Genomic DNA, 22,337 nt, shown 5'->3' on the forward strand with positions numbered 1-22,337 from the left:
CGCTGCAGTCCGCATAAAGCTGAGGAGAGGAGATGGGAGGGAGAGTGGGCGGTGCAATCAGGAGAGAGGGGCCAGGATGCTGGAGGAAGAAAGGATGCTGAGGACTGGCCAAGAGGGGGGCGAAAGGGGAGGTTAAGAGTGGGTCATGTCAGTCTCCTGGGTCCTCATTACTCCCCCAGGAAAGTGGAATCTGGGTCACTGCCCCAGGAATCCTTTTCTCTCTCAGACCAGCTGATTGCTCACAGCTGGGACGGGCTCTGTGGCTAGGGGCTCTCCCCAGAGCACAGCACTGAGCTCCTGCCTGCCATGAGGAGCAGCAGCTGCTGCATTCTCTCTCTCCGTTTGGAATCCTGAGTGTGCGTGCAGCAAACTGGATTCCTCGTGAGGAAGAGCACCGAGGTGTAGTGGTGGTGGAGGGTACATGGGGAGTGTTATTCTGGATTGCTCAGTAAAACAGGACCCCTCATGGTGAATGTGTGTGTGTGAGAGAAGGGGAAAGGGGGGTTAATCCAGATTATCAAAACTGGATCCCCCCACCCCCCAAAAATGGATTCCAAGCATGTATGTATGCTGGGGGCGGGAGATGCATTGCAATATGGATTGTCATATAAAACTGGATTCCAGAGGGACAGCGTGCGTGGGGGTGGGGGTATCAAGGGAAGAAAGATTGCCAAGGGAGTGGCTGTGTGTGTAGAAGTCCATTTGTTAAGGAAGGATGGATCAAAGCTCACCACATGTGTGTGCGAGTAACCCCCCATTGCACATCTGTGCAGGTGCATGTGTTTTTGTTTACTCTGGGGAAGGAAGAAGAAATCACATGGGATTGCTGTGCACTCCTTATGCTGGATTTAGTCTGTGTCCAGACCTCTTATCCCAGCTCACTCACCCTCACCCCCTTCACCCAGAGAGCCTGACCCTGACCCACATGCAGTAATACAAGTTTTGTGGGGAGTAGCCTGTTCCTGCCTTCCTGGCAAAAGCAGAGAGTCCAGAACAAACCAGTTCCGGGTTTTCCACAAGACACTCTGCTGAGCATTTTGCTAGTCCTTTCCTAGACCTCCAGCCAGGCCCGCTGGATTCAGTAAGGCTGCTAGTTCCTTACCCTGACAATTGATTCTCACTGTGTTAATTTAAAAAGCTCCCGGGGCCCTGGCACACAGTGCGTTGTGTGGGGACACTGTGGTTGTTTGCTTTAATAAGCATGAAACTGTGAGCATGGGATTCCTGCTGTGATGTGATGGCATGGAGCATGGTGGGAGTCTTAAAGAGCTGGGTCAACATTTCAACGGGAACCACAAGTGCTCAACATCTTGGAGTGTCAGCTCACCGCGTGAGACACGTACATACAGATTTAGGCAATTAACCACAGGCAGCCCAACTGGAAAACGTGGGCCTTGCTGTATTCCAGACGAATAATGCACAGAACTGGTCCCTCCCAGCAGCTGGGAAATGGAAACTCTGCTGCTTACTGGTTCTACTTGGCTTCCTTGTTCACTGGTGTCACCCTTTCTCAGCCAATAGGGGAGCTCCAGCAGGAACAGTGCCTGCCATCTCAGATAAGCATCAGGGAACATTTCCTTCTCCTTCCAAAGTGCTCACCCTCAAAATGGACAAAACTCATCCCAAGCACCATTGAAATCAAGTCATAAAACAAAACCATTACTTTAAAGTCTTATGTTAACGCCGCACGGTGTCAGGCAGCTCCAGGGGCAACTGAGGCTGTTTAAAACTTTACTTTCAAGTTCATACTGTTTTCTCCTCTTATACAGGGCAGCTGAGTAGTGGAACAGCAAGGAAAAGGGTCACGAGATGATGGACAAAGAGTGAATGAGGTGTACCAGATCCTCAGTTCTGTAACGCTAAAGCAGCATTGCTCCATTGACTTCAATATAAAGCATCAACTCCTGCAGTATATTTTACTGAACGTACAAACCCACATAAATGAAACCTACTAGAAACATATAAAACATCAGTGGCTTGAAAGTGAAACCCCAGCCCTCAACAAAGAGAATGTGTTTGCTGAATCTACGTTGTATCGTGCTGGATTCCCATTCTCCATTCCTACACTTGGGCCAGGCACAGGGGTGGAGAGGTGGATGAAGATGCCTTTAAGCCATCTTTGTACCCACTGTATTCTGGAGCCTGCCTGGCTCCCCGGGTAAGTTAGAGCAGCCCCAGCATGCAGGAAGCAGAGATGAGCTGTAGTGCAGTGCAACCTGGCCATGACTCTTGACCAGTTCTTGTCCCAGTATAGAGCCCTTATACCAGCTCTACATCAGCTGGAAGTATCAACAGGGGCACATTTCTATCCCCTTTCAGGCTCCTTTTCAGCATAAAGGAGCCTTAGAATATCTGAGAATCTGTCAGGCCCATCAATGGCCCCTTGTTGGCCTGCATGTGCATAGATCTATGGTGTTTAGTGCCCAGTATTCATTCTCTCTCGCTCTTTCATAGGAGATACCTATAGAATATAGCGAGCAAGTTCATTTGGCTTGCAGTTTTCTTACTCTGTTTTGGAGTTTGTTATAAATATTGTTATTGATAAATCTAAGAGGAAGATTGAGTGCTGAACACTAGAGGGAGAATAGTTTGAACAGTGTTTGCCTCATTTGCATTTAGAAAATCCATCCTTGTACCGTGAAGTATGGAAGAGCCTCTATAAACTGGATCTATTTCCGGCTGTTCTGAGAGTAGCCATAAGTGGGTCATGCCTTGCTAATAGAGTGCTTGCTAAGCGCAAAACAGCAAAGCAGGGTGGAGCCCAGGAGTACTGATTCAGATCGAGAAGGGGCAAGGCGAAACCAGTACTCCCCTCAAGGTCAGCAAAGGAGAAAGCCCCCTGAGCTTAAAATGTATCTTAATTATGGTCTATGAAATCTACATTCACAGCAGAATGAGGCACAAAATCTCAGATGATTGGTTAGAAGCAAGGTGGGGAGGGGTGGGGGGCAAGAGGGGGTTGGGGTCCTGGAGAATGGTGACCCCCTCCCTCCCCTCTGCATGCACTATGGCTGATCAATCTGTAAAAGCACCTGCCTCCTGCCTACATAGGACTCCTGCTGCTTCTAACCAGGAAACTCAGTTTTGACATGGTCCTGCTTCGGGGCAGGGCGGGGGGGAAGCAGCCCTGCCTTCACCATGTTAGAAGGGACAACAGCCATATAGATGGGGTTGTCGGAGAGAACACAAGGCACTACAGTGTTCCCACAGTGGCTTGTGCGGAGTGCATTTTCCAGGCACATTCAGACAGCGGAAGGCTGTTTTTAAACCTTCTAGCACCTTGGCAAATTGCTATGAGCTGCATGAGGCTAGGTGGAGCTTAATCCTGCTCCACTGAAGATAATGGGAATTTGGCCATTGCCATCCTTGGCTCACTGTAGCTTTTAATTAATGACAGGTTTCAGAGTAGCAGCCATGTTAGTCTGTAAAAAAAGAACAGGAGTACTTGTGGCACCTTAGAGACGAACAAATTTATTTGAGCATAAGCTTTCGTAGGCTACAGCCCACTTCATCGGATGTCACTTCTGGAGCCTCAGCCATTGGGAGGAGTGACTCCTACCAATCGTGGGGTGGAATTTGCTTGACGTTTCTGTAACATGTGCCCAGCTGGTACAAGGATGGGCTGAATAGAAAGGCTTGCCGACGGGGCAATTTAGCTGTTTGTTGCAGCGGTCTAATTAACCAGGTAAAGTTATACCAACGTAATTCCTGACTAAGTGTCCACACAAGGATTTATACCCATATATCTACAGCTGTATTATTAGACTGCTACAGTTATGCCCCTTCCCCAGCTAGAGAAACCTGAAATCCCTACCCTCTGCAAAGGGGCTAGGATTGCAAGCCTGCTATTCTGCAGCTGGCCAGAAGATGACAGCCACACAGACAAGGGACAGAAGGAGGGAATTTTTGTCAGAGAATGTACAAGGTGGCTTGGCTGCTTTAGGGGAGAGCTGCAGAGGCCATCACAGAGGAGGGAGAGAGATCGGACTCTGGTCTCATGCCACTGTAGCCCCACTGGCTTCTAGAAGCTACTCCTGATTTCCACTAGGGTAAATACGAGGAGAAGGCTCAGGGCCTTAAAATTAAGAAGCTGATTTGCCTTGGGTGTCACTGTCGTACTATATCACAGTCCCACCGTCAAAGGGAGGACGGGAGGCAAGGTGATGGCGAGGGAGTCTCCCACAGGGGAAGGGCAGAGCTGCAGCGAGCACAGGCCGCCATCTGGGACACGGTCCCATCTCTCTGGAGACCGTCATATTTCCGTAGAAGCGGAACACATCTTGTTTCACGCGGTACAGTTTTGTAATGCACCACGTCACACGTGTTTACGGCCTGCCCTGCCCACACACAGTTTGTTACAGTAACTTCATGGCCAGGGTGACAAGGGAGATGTCATTTTTTCTAGTGGATTTTTAGTTCTCTTGAAGGTGAGGGACTATAGCGCCACCTGGAGGCATGCTGAGTGCAGGGCAGGGCTATGCAGAATATCCCTGCATAGGTTTGGAAATGCACTTGTCACAAACTGCACCGCCTCCTGCTATTCCAGTGTGGTGGCATTATTATTACTACCAGTAGGTCATCTCTAGGCTGCTAGGCTAATCCTCTCCAATCATGGATCTGCAAAGACTCCTGCTTTCCTTGTCCTGCCTCCTTTCCCCTTTAGCCTGACTTTTGCCCCTCCCCCCCCCCCCGATTCTTGACCCAAAGCACCCCCTAACAGTGCACTACTGGGCCCTCATGAGCAAGGCTAATGCACCTCATTTTTGGGTTCAGCTTCTGATCCCAGTTACAGTCCCACTTTTTTTTTTTTTCAAATGAAGCTATTCTCAATTTACACCAGTGTAACAGAGACCAGAATTTGGCCCATGATCAACAGCATCCCCTTTTATTAGTAATATTAGGGTAGTACAGAGATGCCCCAGCTGAGGTCAGGGCCCATTGTGCAAGGTGCTATGCACAGTGAGAGACGGCCTCTGCCCTGACGAATTTACAATCCTTGTAGACAAGACAGGCAAGAGGTTTGAGGGGGAAACAGAGGCACAGCTATACCTTGCCCAGGGTCACACGCTAGATCAGGGGCAGAGGCAAGAACAGAACCAGTCTCCCCTAACACCCAGGCTTGTGTCCTGTCCACTAGACAACACTCCCTCTCCACCTAGTCTCCTCCCTAGCATCAACTAAGATCATAGCTACCTGCACTTAGGAAGGAAGAATTCCATGCACTGCTATAGACTAGGGACCGAGTGGCGAGGCAGCAGTTCTGCAGAAAAGGATCTAGGGGTTGAGGTGGACGAGAAACTGGATATGAGTCAACGGCGTGCCTTTGTTGCCAAGAAGGCTAACGGCATTTTGGGCTGTATAAGTAGGAGCATTGCCAGCAGATTGAGGGATGTGAGGCATTGGTGAGGGCTCATCTGAAGTACTGTGTCCAGTTTTGGGCCCCACACTACAAGAAGGATGTGGAAAATTTGGAGAGAGTCTAGCAGAGGGCAAGAAAAATTATTAGCGGGCTTGAGCACATGATTTACAAGGAGAGGCTGAGGGAACTGGGATTATTTAGTCTGCAGAAGAGAAGAATGAGGGGAGATTTGATAGCTGCTTTCAACTACCTGAAAGGGGGTTCCAGAGATGATGGATCTAGACTGTTCTCAGTGGTACCAGATGATAGAACAAGCAGTAATGGTTTCAAGTTGCAGTGGGGGAGGTTTAGGTTGAATATTAGGAAAAACTTTTTCACTAAGAGGGTGGTGAAGCACTGGAATGGGTTACCTAGGGAGGTGGTGGAATCTCCTTCCTTTGAGGTTTTTAAAGGTCAGCCTTGACAAAGCCTGGCTGGGATGATTTAGCTGGGGATTGGTCCTGCTTTGAGCAGGGGGTTGGACTAGATGACCTCCTGAGGTCCCTTCCAACCCTGATATTCTAGGATTCTATTCTATGACCTGTGGAATGATTGTGATATGGCCAAACCTCTATAATGAACTAGACAGTCACACCACACTCCTCGCACAGCAGGTATGTCCCAAATATTTCTATTAGCTACAGTTGTTCAAATCCCTACTTCTGTATCCCCCAGTTGGCCTTCCTGGAGACAGACAGACAGACAGACAGACACACACACACGTAACAAAAGAACCAGCATAAAAAGAAATACAAACACCTTATTAAAAGGCAGCACCAACACCCCCCCCCCATGTAACAAAAGAACCAGCATAAAAAGAAATACAAACCCCTTATTAAAAGGCAGCACCAATCGGGATACGAAAGGTGGGCTAGCAAATGGGGCACTGAGCTGGGACTCAGAAGATTTGGTATCAGCTCCTGGCTCTGCCACCCCCATGCCTCACTTCCCCATCTGTTAAATGAAAATATACTTTCCTACCTCAGAGGTGTGTCTCAAAGCCGATTACCAACTGGAAACACTCAGATAATATGGCAATGGGGCCAGATAAGCAGACAGATCGCACATCCCCCCCGAGCAACAGAGGAAATATAGTTATATTTAGAATATTTATTTTACAAGACAATACACAAAAAAATTACAATATTTTTAAAGACTCTTCAAATAGGAAAAAAAATATCCCCCCCCCTTTAAAGCAGCAGTTTTTAAACAGTATAGGTATTGCCCAGGACCCTACAGCAACGGGATACAATGTTATACGGTGTTATTGAAAAATCACCAACAGTCGAGGACTGTATGCATTGAAGAGAACAGCAAAAAAGTTTAAACACACATGTAATGGTCAAACATTACTACACGGAACATGGAACTGAACCAGCTGGGTTTTAAAGGATGGAATGTGGGTCTCCCCCTTTTAACACCAAGAAATAAATAATAAATCTACACAGAAAATAGTCCAGTCAGTCACTATTAACCGTGATTAGTGTTGCTGAATGGGATCGGTTACACGGGGATCTATTGGTCTTTTCCATGTTCTGATTAGCTACTGCTCAAGAACTACATCAAGAAAATAAAGAGAACTGGAAATGAGAAGATGAGCGTTTCATTAGTAGAAGGTCCCAGGGTGCACTCAGAACAGCACGGAATCATGCCAGCATTGGGAATGCCAAGACTTGACAAGTACCTAGCATAGAACAGCAAATATTAGCAAATTGGGTAACGACAAAGAAGCCTGATTTCATAGCTTGGCTCCCTTAATGCCTCAGGAGCAGCAGATAGAACCTCGGACACCAAACCACAGACACCAACAGTGCACTGTACAGCAGGGATCATTCACTTCATCACTGCAAGAACTGGGACATCACATAGAGGGCCACATTTGGGGAGGAAAGACGGGTGATGCAAACAGAAGGGGGATTTTATGCTGCTAGTCCCCTTGATGCTGTCCAATGCCCAGTCAAGACAATGGAAGGACTCTCATGGACTTCAGTGGGCTTTGGAAGGATCACGTGTTCAGCTTTCCCTTCCAAGGGGCAGAGGGTGGGGGGAGAAATATCATAGAACAAAAAGAGAAGACATCAAACACACACACACACACACACACACACACACACACACACAGAGTAAATACAGTGCAGAGCTGTGCAAACCCTGACACATGCACAAAACTTGCATGCAGGTTGTACCCGCACACAGCCGGCCAATTCTGCCCTTGCACATACCTACACTTCCTGTTCATTGGATGCATCTAATGTGCATGAAGTGGATGTGTGCCATGTGCTTGGATCACTGCAAGGGATAGGAGAACCTTCCAGGCACAAGCAGGGCCAAAGGAAAAGTGTCTAACCAAAGGCACGCTTGTCTGGCACATCCTCTCCTTGGATTTGCTCATGTCATTACTTTATTTCAGCAAGGAAAATATCCCTTCCTTTCTCCCACATGGGTTTGATCCAAAGCCCATTGTCGTCGGTGGGAGTCTCTCCAGGGACTGCAGCAGGCTTTGGATGAGGCCTCCCAATTTGTGCCCTGCACCCAAGTGACCATCCGGCCTATTCCTGATTTGCTGGGTGTCTAGTTTTTGTCAAGAACAGTCATGTTTTTCCAGCTTTTTACAGATCCCTCCACTATAGTAAATCCCAAGCCTGCCTCTTCTCAGTCTAGTCTAGGAACAGCAACACTTAGCGCTCGTAGGCAGTACTTTCTAAACAGAAGCTAATTCAGTCTCAACATCCTGTGAGGTAGGAGAAATGATCTATTTTACCAATGGAAAAGGGGAGGCAGCAAGTTTAAGTGACCTGACCAAGATCACCAAGGAAGGGAAGTGTCAGAGCTGAGATTACAGTTGTTAAATTCCTGGTTCTTGGGCCAATGCTCAGACCACCCCTTGCCTCTCAAACTGTCCGAAGCAACGGTGGGATGTCTAGCACTTTTCAGGGAAGGTGACCACACACAAACGGGGACACACAAACCACTGGCTTTGTGTGACAGTGGTTTTCTTTAATTGTACCTTCATCAATGGGCATTTTCCAGTGTTTGTAGGATCCAGGAACGAGGAGTGTAACAGGGCCAGATTTGTGCGGGAACAAATTTCTTCTCTGAAGAAATTAAAGACCCACTGATATTAGTCTCCAGAAAAGGCTGTGATACAGTTGCGCCTTTAAATGATAGTTTCAGGACTCCCTGCTTCCCTTCCAGAATTGCAACTCTAGAGCAGCCACAGGCTGACTCTAAACAAACTGAACTGTCCAGAGGAAGCAGTCTCTCTCCAGAGGCCTTGTGTTCCAGATCAGAAGCATACAGACTCTTGGACAGCCTGTCAGAGAATGGAGCACATGGATGTGGGGGAAGAGGACTCCAAGTATCCCGGCCTGCTTCGCACACCCTCATTCAAAATATTTGCTCCAGGTACCAAGGGCAGCAGCACTTCTGCCGTCCCTCAGGCACAACTGCACACCCAAGGTACAGGACATTTTGTTGCAGTCCCTGATTCTTAGGAAACAAATGGGCTTGCCTCAACGAGCTTAGTGCATGGCACATACAGTAGGGTAGGAGGGAGTGAAGTCCTGTTTCCATGGAAACGGGAGTCTGCTCCCGTTCCTGAGAGAAATCAATTCTACTCTGAACCAGAACGCATTTTGTGCCTGGCTTAGTAAATTCTTCTGGGGCCAGGTGCCGGGTTGACAGCTCTGGAGGATGGAGTCCCTTGTTTACCCACAGCGTTCCTCAAAGGCAGCTTTGGAGCTCATTTTTTACTGTCACCTTAGCGGAGGCCAAGCCTGCAGGGTGGAAAGCTCACGGAGCCCAGGGTATCATTCCAGGTATCACGTTAGTCACCTTCTCCTGAGGCTCAACATGGTCCCCAAAAGCCATGAAAATGGGAGAATGGCGGGCCCCCTTCCACACCAAAGTATGAGTCAGGGAGAATCAAGCTGTAGGAGGGAGAAAAGTAAATCCAAACACTCACACATACACACACCCACCCACACCCCACAGCTCCTTTCTGTGATGTGGTGGATTCCAAGCTCAGTCAGGGATGAGCGTAGGTAACAGTCAATTGTAGCACAGATTATACCGTCCACGTAAGATAGCAATACACTGAATAGAAATCCAGACCCTCTCTCTCGTGGGCGAGACCACCTATCAGTGAGCCCCGAAATATTCATAGTAGACTATGGCGTAAGAGTAACTCGAGGAAAAAGGTCTTTTGCTGCACACAAACCTACATTGATAGCATAGCTCACCCCATGCTAAAGTTGTACAGGAAAACATTCCCTTCTCTTGTGCCAGCCTGCTTCCCCCACACACGTGCAAGGGGAAGACAGATTATCCTTTGAGGGGTCCATTTGGTGAAAGCCTTTGTACCTGCCCTTGTTGCTTCCTGTCAGGCTCCGGTCCCTAGGATCAATCAGCACCAAAGCAGAGCTTCCTAGAGGTGGCCCCCTCATGTGGAAGTTGTGCTCACTGAAAAAGCATTGGGCCTCCACTCCGTTCCTGTTTGTCTGCAGAGCTCGTGTCAGTATGGTAACTGGGTACTGTACTGTCTGATGGAAGATAAAGGGCCTGCTCCTGCACCTACAGAAACCAAAGGCAAAACATCTAGGAGCAGGAAAGAACACAGGGCATCTGACCCTCAAGCCTGGACCAGTCAACACAAGCTTTGCCACTCCCCAGTGTTGGCAGGATCAAACCCTGGGGTGCTATAGCGAAGGCTTCTTCACAGTCAGGTCTTTTTAGTCCCTTCTATACACCTCCACCCCCATGTCTGGTACCTGAAGTATAGCCAGTCCTCCTCCTCCCTGTGCCGAGTCTCTTCTGCAGATCCCCTCTTGTTTCCGCTTCCCTGTGCCACGTTACATACTCCCTCCTCATTCTCTCTGCCAACCCCCATCAGGTCCCTTCCACACAATCCCCCCACTTTACTTCTCTCTCCCAGCGCCCTTGTATTCACTACTCCCCTCTTTCCATCAGAAGCTTTCATGGACTCCCCCAGCTTCTATGGGCCTCATTTTCAGAGAGGCTGAATAGGGCTGGTCAAAAGTTGTTGGTTTTTTTTGATGGAAAAAACACACACAACACAACCCACCCAAACCACAAAAACAAAGTTTTTCACTAAGTGTCCATGGAAAATTTAATCATTTTGTAAAAAATAAAATAAATGCCCTCCAATCTAACTATTTCATCCAAAGAAGAAAATATTTCAGTTCGGGTATGCTGCCATGGTGCCTCATGGAGCTGTAGTTTGATTTCCTCATGTTCCCCTTCTCCCCGGTGAGCCTGGCTCTTCAGCCATACTACATCTCCCATGATGTACCCTGGCCCAGGGCTCCTATGATGCACCCAAATCTCCTCACCTTGAGGAGAGACTGCTGTGCATCTTGGGAGATGCTATGTGACCAAGACGCCCAGTCTCTACAGGATAATGGGAGCACCAGGCACTCAAACTAGGACTCCCATGAGGCACCATGGCAACATTTACAAACCAAAATATTTTGGTTTTTCCACTAAAAAGGTCTAAGTTTTCCATGGGCAAAAAGCCCATTCTAACCAGTACTAGTGCTGAACCTTCAACCTTGGGCGGAGTTAATGGGCATGGCAGGTACCAAGTGCCACTGATCATCAGAACCCTTCTGTAGCCACTCCCCATCCCCTACTCTCCAAAAAACCCCTTTTCTACCACCACCAGACTCAAGCCCCATGACTGCCCCCCTCTCCAATTTTCTCTGTGCCTCTTCCAGTTCCTGCTCACATGCCATGTATGATGGCCTCAGTTTGTTCTTAACCTGCACTCATGGGGCTGCTGTAAAAACCAATCAAGCCAACGGCTCCCTGTTTGGTGAGTGCACAACAACAAAACACAAGTTTAACGTGTCACACGCCTCACAAAGTCCATTGGGGACAACAGCACGCACATCCTACAGAAGCCCATAGACAGCCTTAGGTTCCCAAAAGCATCAGCACTATTTGCAGGCTGGGCAACAGTTTGCTCTGCTCTCCCTGAATGTTGCAGGAATGCAAGAGATTTCACACGCTGTACATCCGATTGGTTAGGAATGGAGGAGACTCAGGACAACTGAACATCAGGCTAGAGTGGAACATCCCAGCTGGTCTCATTACGGTGACGTAGAGAACCTATTGCAAACAACCCGTACACCCAGAAGGAGCAGTGGTTACATTTTGCAGATTTCTTTTTAAAATATTATTTCTGCCTTGTGCATGTTAATTGCAAAGTAAAGGCCAGATCCTCAGCTGATGTAAATTAGCATGGCTCCGTTCTGGCTATCATATTACCATTCTTGCATCCGGTCAGGTTTCCCCAAGACACATTAATCCATATTATTTAATTGGGCCCGAAGGCGCTGTCCATTCCATATCTGAAGAACAGTCAACCCTTCTTATAATACCCATAAGCTGCATTCTGTAGTACCTTCCAGCTGATGATCTCAAGAGACGAATGCAAATGGATTAAGCCTCGCCATTTCTGCGAGGTAGGCAAGTAGGATTTTCCTCATCTCACTGAGGCCGAGTTAGCAGCAGAGCCAGGTGGATCCCAGAATTCCCATCTCCCATTCGTGTGATCTAACCACTACACCACACTCACTCCCTTCCCTTAGGGTCAGTTACAAACAACCTCACCTGATTCTATCGTCTAGTCTAAAAAGTCGATTGACAAAGGAGGCGGTAATCTGTGGTCAAGATGCCTTTGCTCAGGGCACACCATGCAGATGAACTGGATACAAGGAAGCTACGACGACTGTTGCAGTGGCCACAGTTGATGGAAACTGAAGCATTCAGCCACTGTAATGCTGTGACCTCTGCTTTGTTTTTCCACTGGACGTGGGATCCTGGCCTTCAATGATTCACTGAACTGCAAGGATCTTACACAGCCTGGCATTAAGGGCCTGTCTACGTTGGGCAGATTTGGTAAGTGGTTTCAAGTTGGCACAGCTAAATCGGTTTTAAAACCCAATCAGAGCAACAGCCTTGACCACTTGGCCTTCCAACTGGGTCAGGCTGCCTTAACTGCTTCAATCTAGAGCTAGGCAATGGTTCTCAGCTATTTCAGGAAAAAAAAAAAAAAGTCTAGCTGAACTGGTTAGACAATTTCTCCAGTGTAGACAGGCCTTGTGGGATGAGCCACAGGCACAGCTGGATGGCAAAGGCAGCTTGACAGACTCCTACTGCTGCATGCTCCACAAAAGGTCACTGTGGTGGAACGAAGGAGCAGTAGACCCAGACTACAGATCTTGGCTCATAGAGGTTTTTGGAGCCAATGCCCTCACGTTTGCCTTTGGATTTTGTAATTGTGTCCTGATGGGCCAAACCCCGTGGCCCCTACTGCGAGGCTTCGGGCAGACACCGGGACATCCATGGGTCCCCGTTCCAACAAAGCACCCGAAGCAGAGTATCGTGTGGTGTGAGACTCCACATGCATACACAGCTAGGTGATCAGCAACTAGTGCTCCCAAAAGCTATTTGGAAAAGCCGCAGGCACCCTCAATCATGGGCCACAACAAAGCAGTTAAAGGGAGCAGAAATCCATGTCAAAGCACCACTTCAAAACTTAAGTTCTTGCTGATCACTAGAACTGGTCCACACATCATGCTTTTCATCTTTCCCTACCATGGAGACTCTTTTCCTGCTAACTACAGGAACACCAAATGGCGAGGACAGCGTCAGATCTCCTAGGAGCATCGCAATTACCAGTCAGCTTAGCCTGCAGGATGCTCCTCACAGCTCTGTCCGGGTAAGTCTGCATTTTGAGAGACTAAATTATTTCTGTGTCTGTGTTTTCTCCACCATCTCTTAGCTACTCAGACCTCTGCAAGGGAAATACTCAAAATTGCTAGGTCTAAACACTGGCTTTTGTTGATGGGGTCCCAAGCCAAAGTCTTGGCTGTCAGGATCCCAGCCATGTCTATGAGTTATAAACTTAGGACCAACATTTCCAAAAGTAGACTGATTTTAGGTGCCTACTTTGAGATGTCATGAGCCAGATTTCCAGAGGCACCAAACACTACTCACTTCAATTAGAATTTGGGGTGCTCAGCTCTTCCAAAAGCCTCAGGCCCAAAGCACCTGAGATTGGGCACAGCCAAAATCAGAGGCCACTTCTGAAAATTTTAGCCTTCCTGTTTCTGAGATGGAAAGAAACAAAACTAAAGAGGACTCATGGTGCACCCCACACAAACCTGCAGGTGCAGATCATATCAGAAACGGACAATAGCAGGCACATCCTACAAAAGCAACAGGCTGGGCATTTTATGCACACGCACAGGCATATTCTACAGAAACACCAGTATCCAAGGTTTAAAACACCCTTGGAATCTTCAAGAGGTTGTTCCAGGGAATCCATTTTTAGGTCTAATTATCACAGACACTGACCTCCCTCTTGCAACAGGTAATCCTTTTAGGAGCATTCAGCTTCAACACAGTAGTGTGCTTCTGTTTGAGCCCCTGAGCCAGCCAGTGTTGCAATCTCAAATCAAGTTCCCAAACAGAACAGCAGTCGCTGGCAGAATCATCAGGAAATAAAATCAAGGGATTGTGGGAAATAGATCTCTTTCCCATGCAGAAAAAAACCACATCAGCATTTCTGCATTCCAAGCCTCCACTGCTGGAGTGACCGGAGATAATCTCCAGGGAAACAGGAAAGTGACACACTTTTAACATACAGCATTAAATACATTTTAAAGAGTCTTCCCTCCCCTGTACCAGTCTCAGGCCCTGCCCCAGGCCACTCCATCCCCAACAGGCAGAACACACTGCTGAAAGCTGTAGCGCTCACACACTGGTACAATGATGGTGCCAGACACATGCTTTGCTGGGTTCATGAAGCTGTGAAAAGGGGATTTGGGTATCAACCCAATGTTCCCAGCTTCCAGAGGGTTTGGGCATGTTCTGAAAACCCTGTGAGATGTGGGCCTGCAAGCTTGCTGCCCCACCACTGGGTCACAGGGTGGTACTCAATCTGCCACTGGAATCAAGACACAGGACTCACCTCGAACTCTCTTTACCCTGATCCTGCTCTCCTCCTTTAGGAAAAGCTCTGCAGAGATGTGAACTGCACTCATGCCTGCTAATAATCCAGGCTCAGGCCCTTAACTGGGGTGGGTTCTGCACTTGGACTTGGCAAGGTGACCATAGGGTGTTAGCTAGTCATTGAGTACTGCAGTTCCCCAATGGCCCTAGCAACACCACCTGCAGGGAAGTGCTGGCCCTGTTGGTAATGCCCAGCGTGAAGGGGGTGGGACAGGGTGTACAGAACTAACAGGGAGTCACACTTCTGTTAAATGGAAACATCTACAGTTTGGTCTCTAGAGCTGCACTAAGGCCTTGTCCACACGGGGATATTAACCTCTGGTGCCAAGCCCTAGCATACACACAATCTACACCAGTGCAGCTGATTCCACTTTAATCAATGGGCTACAGCTGCCAATACAAATGCTGACGGCTCCCCTCCATGGCTGGAATGATCAGAACAAAAGGAGGCACCTGCAGCTTTCGTGGGTGGCACCAGGCAGCCCTGCCAGGAAGGGACAGGGCTTAGCCCTGGAGGGGGGGAGGGGGAGAGGGGTTATTAAATGCTAATGTAAGAGTTTCTGACTTGACGGGTTGCAGGGCCACCAGCTAGAGTCGGTTACTGCAGCAATGCCAGAGCCCCCCCTCTTTGAAATTCCAGATCTCAGGCAGATGCAATTGCTCCTGACTTCAGAATTTTACAGGTCAGTCCTTAAGTCTCTTGGCACTAAAGAGGACTCTTCACTGGGCTGGAGCAGCGTGAGTTCGTCAGCACCAAGAACTTCAGCTCACAAAGGCCCCGCGCTGACACACCGCACAGGGCTCACTGTGTGCAATCTTTCTGCTGAAATTTAAAAATAAAAGCTGGGGGGACATGGGAGAAAGGGAAGGATATTTTCTATGGATCTTTGTCTGAGGCCATAAAGCAGCATTTTCCAGGCCCTTTTCTGTGCCCAATAACCATGGCAACAACATTGCTGGTCCACATCACAGTGTGAAACCAAATAGGACCAAAGCAGACAGCTGGGAGCACAGATATCCATAGTAAGAGCAGCATATTTTAGGGGGAGAGGCTGCTTCAAACCTGTATTTGCCACTGAACTCTTCATTTCATTCTGACACACTTACTGGCAATGTATTTTTATCCCCAAATTGTAAGTCTCATACACAATAATATATTGGCTGGGAGGGGGTAGGGGCGTTTACCATTTGAACATTAAAATTTTGCCAAGAAATGCAAAGACCAAAGTAAGCTGCAAAGGACTGTTCAAAAATCAGGCTAGTGTTCCTTCTGCATTCTTTATGAGGAATAGAGAAGGCCTGTTTCTAAAGAGGAGAAGGAGATCACTTGCTCTTTCCCTTTTAAATATCAGGCATGTCAGCTCTTGGGTTTCCCGGGTCTTGCTGGATGACGCCTGGGAGGCTCGTGGGATGTTTAGTCTGAGCTCTCGTACCATAACGGATGGGGTTAAACAAAACCTTCCTTCCTCCAAAATGTAAGTTAGTCGTTAACATTAAATAGGTGTTAACACAAAGAAAAACGTTTGAAGTAGTGACTAGAAATCCTTTCCCTATCAACTGTTCAACTTTCACTCTCGTGGGGCATCACCATTTCATTAGCTCTCCGACCATTACTCTTCCAGCCTAGGTGAGGATCTGAACCACGCATGCGAAAGCCAAGCAGAAAACAAACAAAAAAAATCCTTAAAAAAGCTGTACACCTTTCAGGCCTTCATCATACATCATAAAGCAGAAGAGTCACCCTACGGAAAAAAAAAACCCAAACTTTTCTTTAAGGGCAACTCAGAAAAATCCAGAGTGACACAAGCATCATAGTACTGATCACAAAATATTGTTATGAATCGAGAGATCATCTATGCAGAGTCCCATCTGTGTAGGATAAAGTCATTTTTTATGTTTCACATAGGCAAAAGTGAGAACTTAGCTGTGTAACAACCTCCTCTACGTTAAAGGTGCATGATCAGGACAACTGGCCTCCAATTTAGGTTTTACAAAGAAAAAGTTTTACAAAACCTAAATAAAGAGGGTTGAAATACACAGATTTCAAGTGGAAACTGTTTTTTTAAAGTTATTTTTCATCTGTCGTGTTGGAAACAAACGTCACCATGATGCTAGTGATGGGGAAGCAGAAAGTGAAGCTGACTATAAACAAAAAGTGAAACTGACCAGTTTAGTGTACATGTTGAAATGGAATGACGTGCAATAATAAAGCACACCAGATTTTCAGTTCTTTCTCTTGTGACAATTCAAAGTGAGATTGTGAAGACAGAAAGAAAAGGTTTGGGTTTTTTAAAAACATTAGTGTCCCTTTAACTGAATTCGTACGTGTCTAGGGTTGCCATCCTGTTATCCAGTCAACGACCACCTCCCCAAAGTGAGCAGGAAGACTGGCTATCGTCCTCAATCCCACAACTGGACGCACATAGGCAGGCTTTTCTGCTGGCGTGAATCCGATTGGAGTCATACTGCCTCTGTGTATGTACTTCAGAGAAAACATCATAGCAAAACCACACCTGGCCTTTGAGAGGTAAGTCGTATGGAATTAGGTCCCTGTGGAAATAAAACAGATGCCCTGGCCTCATTTCTTTTCCACATCCCAGTTTTGGTCTGGATAAAGAAGTTGGCAACCCAATCCCCAAGTAAATTGAGCCAGATACTCAGTTGGTGTAAACTATCATAGTCCCACTGATTTCAATAGAGCTCACGGACTTCAAAGGATCTACAACCATTTACACCAGCTGAGGATGTGGCCTATCCTGATCTTTAACCAAAAAGCCTGACTCTGAGACCTCTTTTTAAGTGACCCTTTGCGAGTGCAAACACCCACAGGAAAGGAGAGAAACACATCTTAGAGACGGGTCAAAAGACACACACAACCAGTACTCTGGGTAGAGCAACTGCTTGACACATCAGAGCTGGGCTGATTTAAGGAATGTAATTGGATTTGTTTTTCCTGCATAAATAAAAAGTTGATCCCATGTCATTAAATTCTCCCCTCTCCCGCCTGTAGCTCGTAGTTAAACACAGAGGCACCTGAAGACATTCACACATGATCCCACGGATATACTCGTACAGAGCAGACACGTTGCAAGTACGTGCAGTGTACATCTCCCCCCACACAGGCCCCACAGCCCCTATTTAGCAAGGAAGTCCCTTTGATTAAAAAAAAATAAACCCTTTCTTCTCCTCTGATCTCCAAGAAGTTCATCCAAGTCCAGCTGATTTTAGGGGGGTTTCAGGACAAGTCCTTACAAAGAAACTTTTTGATTCTGGCATCTACCTGCCTCCTCTATTGACAATATGGTCCCCCTTTAGAAGGTGTGCTGGGGCCTTGTCTTCCCAGAAGCTTGGCACACCAGAAGAGGGACTGGGGGAACAGAGAGTTTGGTTCTTTTGTGCCTTTCTTGACTACCTGGTAATTCAGAGGCTGTGGGCGGTTTCTTCCCCTCCCATTGCTGGGAGAAGGTCCGGGGTCTGTGAGCCCAGTCTGTGCTAACCAGTGTCTTTAAGAATGACAATAGATATGCATAATTAAGTATTGTCCTGGAGGGCCGGATGAGATGGGGACGTATCGAGAGGTGGAAGGGACTTATTGTTTGGAGACGACCTTCACCCTCAAGGTTGCTGCTTTAACCCTTTGTGCTGTTGCTCTGACACCATTGACAACGACAACCAACGCTGGATGAATTCTGACCAGCAGCGAGTGTGTGCAAAGGTTAATCCCGGCGCTTCGGAAGCATGTCGAGGAAGAACTCCGCGATGCCTATGAAATAGACGACTTGCGCGATGCCGAAGAGCGGGGCGATGACCAAGGCTCTGCAGTACGCCCCCTTCAGGAAGGCCAGGGGCCCTTCCTTCTGCCAGATTTTCCTACAGAGGCACAGAGACACCGGTGAGATTCCGCATACGTTGACCCCACCCACTGCCCATCATAGTGTCACTTGTGCTAACGCAAATATTTCCCAAAGTAATTTATTGTCTGTCACCAGAATCAGGATGCTCAGAGTCTAACTGATCGCCATATGTGGGGTCGGGAGGGAATTTCCCCCGGGTCAGATTGGCACAGATCTTGGGGGTTTTTTTGCCTTCCTCTGCAGCATGGGTCACTTGCAGGTTTAAACTAGTGTACGTGGTGAATTCTCTGTAACTTGAAGTCTTTAAACCAGGATTTGATGACTGCAGTAACTCAGCCAGAGGTTTTAAGTCTATTACAGGAGTGGGTGGGTAAGGTTCTGTAGCCTGCAATGTGCAGGAGGTCCTATAAGGCAGAATCACAGAGGAAGTGGGAGCTGCTGCAGATCTCAGCCTTGTCTATCTTAGGGTTTTATAGTGCTGCCCACCCTAGGATTTGGGCACTTTCTCATGTTAAAACCAACAGCAATACCCCTAGTCAACTCCACAGAGTCTCTGGTTCTGCTCTCTTTTCGGCTTGGGGCTGGGTATTTGTTTCCAAGGTTATTGCTTTTTGGGGAAAGGGGTAGTTGGGGTTTTCTGGTAGAAGGGGACACCTGCCCTATTAACCGTCCCCAAGGACAGGATAAAACCCTTTTAGCCATTCAGATAAAACAATTTAAAAAGAAGCCCTTGGTGCTGCAACTCCCTCCCATTGCCAAGAAGCAGGCAATGGAAGATGCCTAGAACAGAGGCATTGCAACCTGATCGTCTGGTAACCACTGAGGGCACCTTTTACCTGGTGCAGTCTAGGATTCCTGAGTATGTGTCCTCATTCACGCCCCTTTTCAAGGACTGCAGCCTTGTCTTGATTACTGAGGACAGACAGAAGGAGAAAAGAAGCTTTAAGAACTCTATTCATATTGGCCATGGGCTGCCTCTGGTTCTTTCCCCCCGAAACTTCTGCCGGGTGCTTTACACACTGCTGCATAGCTCTTTAGTAGGCAAGAGTGATCATTTAGGGCCTAGCAAAGCCAAACTGAGATTACTGGGACTATGATCACAGATGAGATTAATCAGAGTATCAGAAAACAAGGGAAAACCTTAACTGTTCCTTTACAAATGGATTTAAAAATCCCCACACAAAACACAAAGAGAACAAGATTTTCCAAACTGACTCTGATTTACGGGTGTCCAGACCTCTTAAGGAGCCTGATTTTCCAAGGCCCAGCACTTTCTGAAAGTCAGCCCTGTCTGCAGTTGGGCCCCCCAAAAAATGGAGACACCAAAAAATCACTAGTCACTCTTAAAAATTTTGGTAAATACGATTACGGGAGGGAAAACAACTTCCTATCGTTTCCACAGGTTAGCCCTGCAGACAGAGGCGAGACCAAACAGTGTTACTGGAAGGCATACACAGTCTAAGACAATAAGGTAATGGCTTCCCAGGAGCTCACACTGGATGTACAAAAGCCTGAATACACATAAGGCACGTGCTGAGCACGCGCGCGCACACACACACACACACACACACACACACACAATGGTTTCTACACAGAAACATGTCCATCACAAAGACGTGATAATGGCCACTTCTGGTCCTCCGCACCGAGAGTGCCCCCTCCATCTGGTTTAACTAACACACACCACTGACAGTGGGGACTCCCATGAGCAGGGGTTGAAGTAAAGGGAAAGCTCAGCTCCTCCTCAGCTGGAAGCAGTGGGCAAGCTCTCTCTCCTGAGCTAGGGGGGAGCTCTGACCTCAGAGATCTCCCTCTTATACACTTGAGGGCATCCTGTGCCAAAAAAATTTAAAATTCTGCGCACAATATTTTAAAATTCTGCAAACTTTGTCAATAAATAAATGCAGAGGCTCCGGCATGGCAGTGGGGAGCACAGGTCACTGGATACACGAAAGTGAGAGATCACCCTGCAGCCTCCCAACCCTCCACCCCTGGGACACGGACTCAGTGGTGAGGCTGCACCCAACCCTGACACAGCAGAAGGCCTGGGCCTGCCCCAGAAACACCCTAGGGCCCTGCCCCTCTGCACCAAGTGTGGGGTAGGCAGGCTCAACCAGGAAGGATCCAAATGTGGAGGGGCTCAGTGTGGGGGGGATGCAGGCAGGGGGTGAGAGGATTCTATGTGGGACAATCTGGGTGCAGGCAGCTCAGTGGGGGCGGGTCTAGGTGTGTGTGGGAGATCTGGATGCACAGAGGCTCGTTGCGGGGGTTCCAGGGGCAATGGGACTATGCAGGGGCTTCCAGGTGAAAGCGGTTGGGGCTCAGCAGAGAGGTCTGGGTGCTGGGGGAGTGGGGCTTGGTGGGGGTCTGGACGTGGGGACTCAGAGTGGTGCAGGGGGTAGGGCTCATTAGGGTGGGAGTTTGAGTGCAGGGAGCTCAGTGGGGGGTGGTCTGGGTGCAGGGGGTCTTGGTGCAGGGGGGCTCCAGATGCAGGGGTTGAGGTTCAGTGGGGTGGTGTTCGGGTATGGAGGGCTAAGGGGATTCTGGGTGTACAGGGTGAGGCTTGGCAGGGGTGTCTGGGTATGGGAGGTCCCGATACATGGGGATTGGGCAGATGGTAGAGCAGCTCCCCGTACAGTGACCTCTCCCCCTGCAGCTGAGCAGCGATGGGGACAGGAAGCAGGGGAGGATGCAGAGCTTCCTGCAGCTGGGGGAAGTTTCTGGGGGTGGGTCTGACACAGCCCCAGCCACGCCTTGCAGGGGAAGAGGAAGTCCCATCCTCTCCCGCCTCCAACCCAGCCCGGACTAGCAGTTGATCCTGGCTCAGGGTAGGAGCCACTGGCTAGGGTGTTCCCAGCCCTGCAGTGATTTACCTCTCCGCCAGCTGCTCCAGGTGCCTGAAACAATGTATGGGTGCAGCTAGGGAGTGGTGCGTGACTGCTCTTGCAGCTTCCCTGTCTGAAAATCATTTTTCTGCGGGGAAGCAAAGAAATCTGCGGGGGGCATGAATTCTGCACACATGCAGTGGCACAGAATTCCCCCAGGAGTACTCATGCCTCTTTCAGGCTGGTGACGTAAGGATTCTTCCAAATCTGGCTGGGGAGTTCATGGGGCTGTGAGCCTTTCTTCTACAGGACTCTCTCTCTCTCTCTCTCCCCTTGATAGTTCCTTCAGATCACCAGAGGGACATGGAGTCTCCAGTTCTCCCACCTCTCTGTGGGGAGCAAAGGGAGACCCTGCCACTTCCCCTCTCCTAGACAGAACGGCCCTGTCAGCGCTCTCTCTTCTCCTGGTACTACACAGAGGGGTGCATGGGTGAGGTTGGGGCATAAGGGATGTCCCCCTAACACACAAGCCATCTCCTTCCCCCACTCCTGCCAGTGCTTGGCTGATTCCAGGGCCGCTTGGGGACATGAACTCTTTGAGTCCTTTGCCCTGTTCCCCATGCCACATCTCATCGTACAAGGGGGCACAGGGCCACTTCAACGTTTGACACCAATGTCATTGCAACACAGCCACCATAAGTGGTAAGTTCCTCCTCCTCCTCACTCGATCCATCATAACCACTGTCCACGAGGGGCCGGGAGCTCCACGACTGGGTGTCCGTGAAACTCCTTGTTGCCACCCTCAGGCTGACAGTGCCTGCTCCCACTCAGGACTCACCATCACACGGATTGACAGCCACTGCTGCCGTGCTGCCTGCCAGGCACCCGGATAGGAAGGACACGTAGAATGGGGCCTTGACGTCAGGGCTCTTCTGGCCCAGCTTGTTCAGGTTCGCAAACAACGGGAAGTAAACAATGGAAAACGGGACGTCTCTGTAATGGGGGGGTAGGGAGAAGAGAGATCAACAGAGCTGCACCCCCCAGACCAAGCAGCCAGTCACAGCAGGAAGGGCTGGGAGATTCACAGGTCAAGAACGGTGCCAGGCCAGGCCTCTTTCCCAGCTACTGGAATGACGTGCAAGGGGGTTTGAGAAAGACATTCCCTCTGCAGCTTCTATATCCCGCAGACAAGAGTCAGGAGGCAGATCCTCAGCAGGTATA

At 48.6% G+C, this 22,337-nt stretch overlaps 1 protein-coding gene across 7 annotated transcripts in view; it reads right to left on the reverse strand.

The window, feature by feature from the left end:
- Positions 1 to 11,143: 11,143 nt before the first annotated feature.
- The window catches only part of SLC25A22 (solute carrier family 25 member 22), an 86,796-nt gene continuing 75,602 nt past the window's right edge, over positions 11,144 to 22,337 (reverse strand). For all 7 annotated transcript variants that reach the window (XM_074954780.1, XM_074954773.1, XM_074954774.1 and 4 more), the window contains 3 exons: positions 21,955 to 22,109; positions 19,128 to 19,203; positions 11,144 to 18,307 (listed from right to left, as the gene is read on the reverse strand). In XM_074954780.1, coding sequence (XP_074810881.1) covers positions 18,154 to 18,307; positions 19,128 to 19,203; positions 21,955 to 22,109 — 385 coding nt within the window. In that variant the 3' untranslated portion in view covers positions 11,144 to 18,153. The remainder of the gene's footprint in view (positions 18,308 to 19,127; positions 19,204 to 21,954; positions 22,110 to 22,337) is intronic.

This window comes from Natator depressus, chromosome 6 (assembly GCF_965152275.1).
Source record: "Natator depressus isolate rNatDep1 chromosome 6, rNatDep2.hap1, whole genome shotgun sequence".
Lineage (NCBI taxonomy): Eukaryota > Metazoa > Chordata > Testudines > Cheloniidae > Natator > Natator depressus.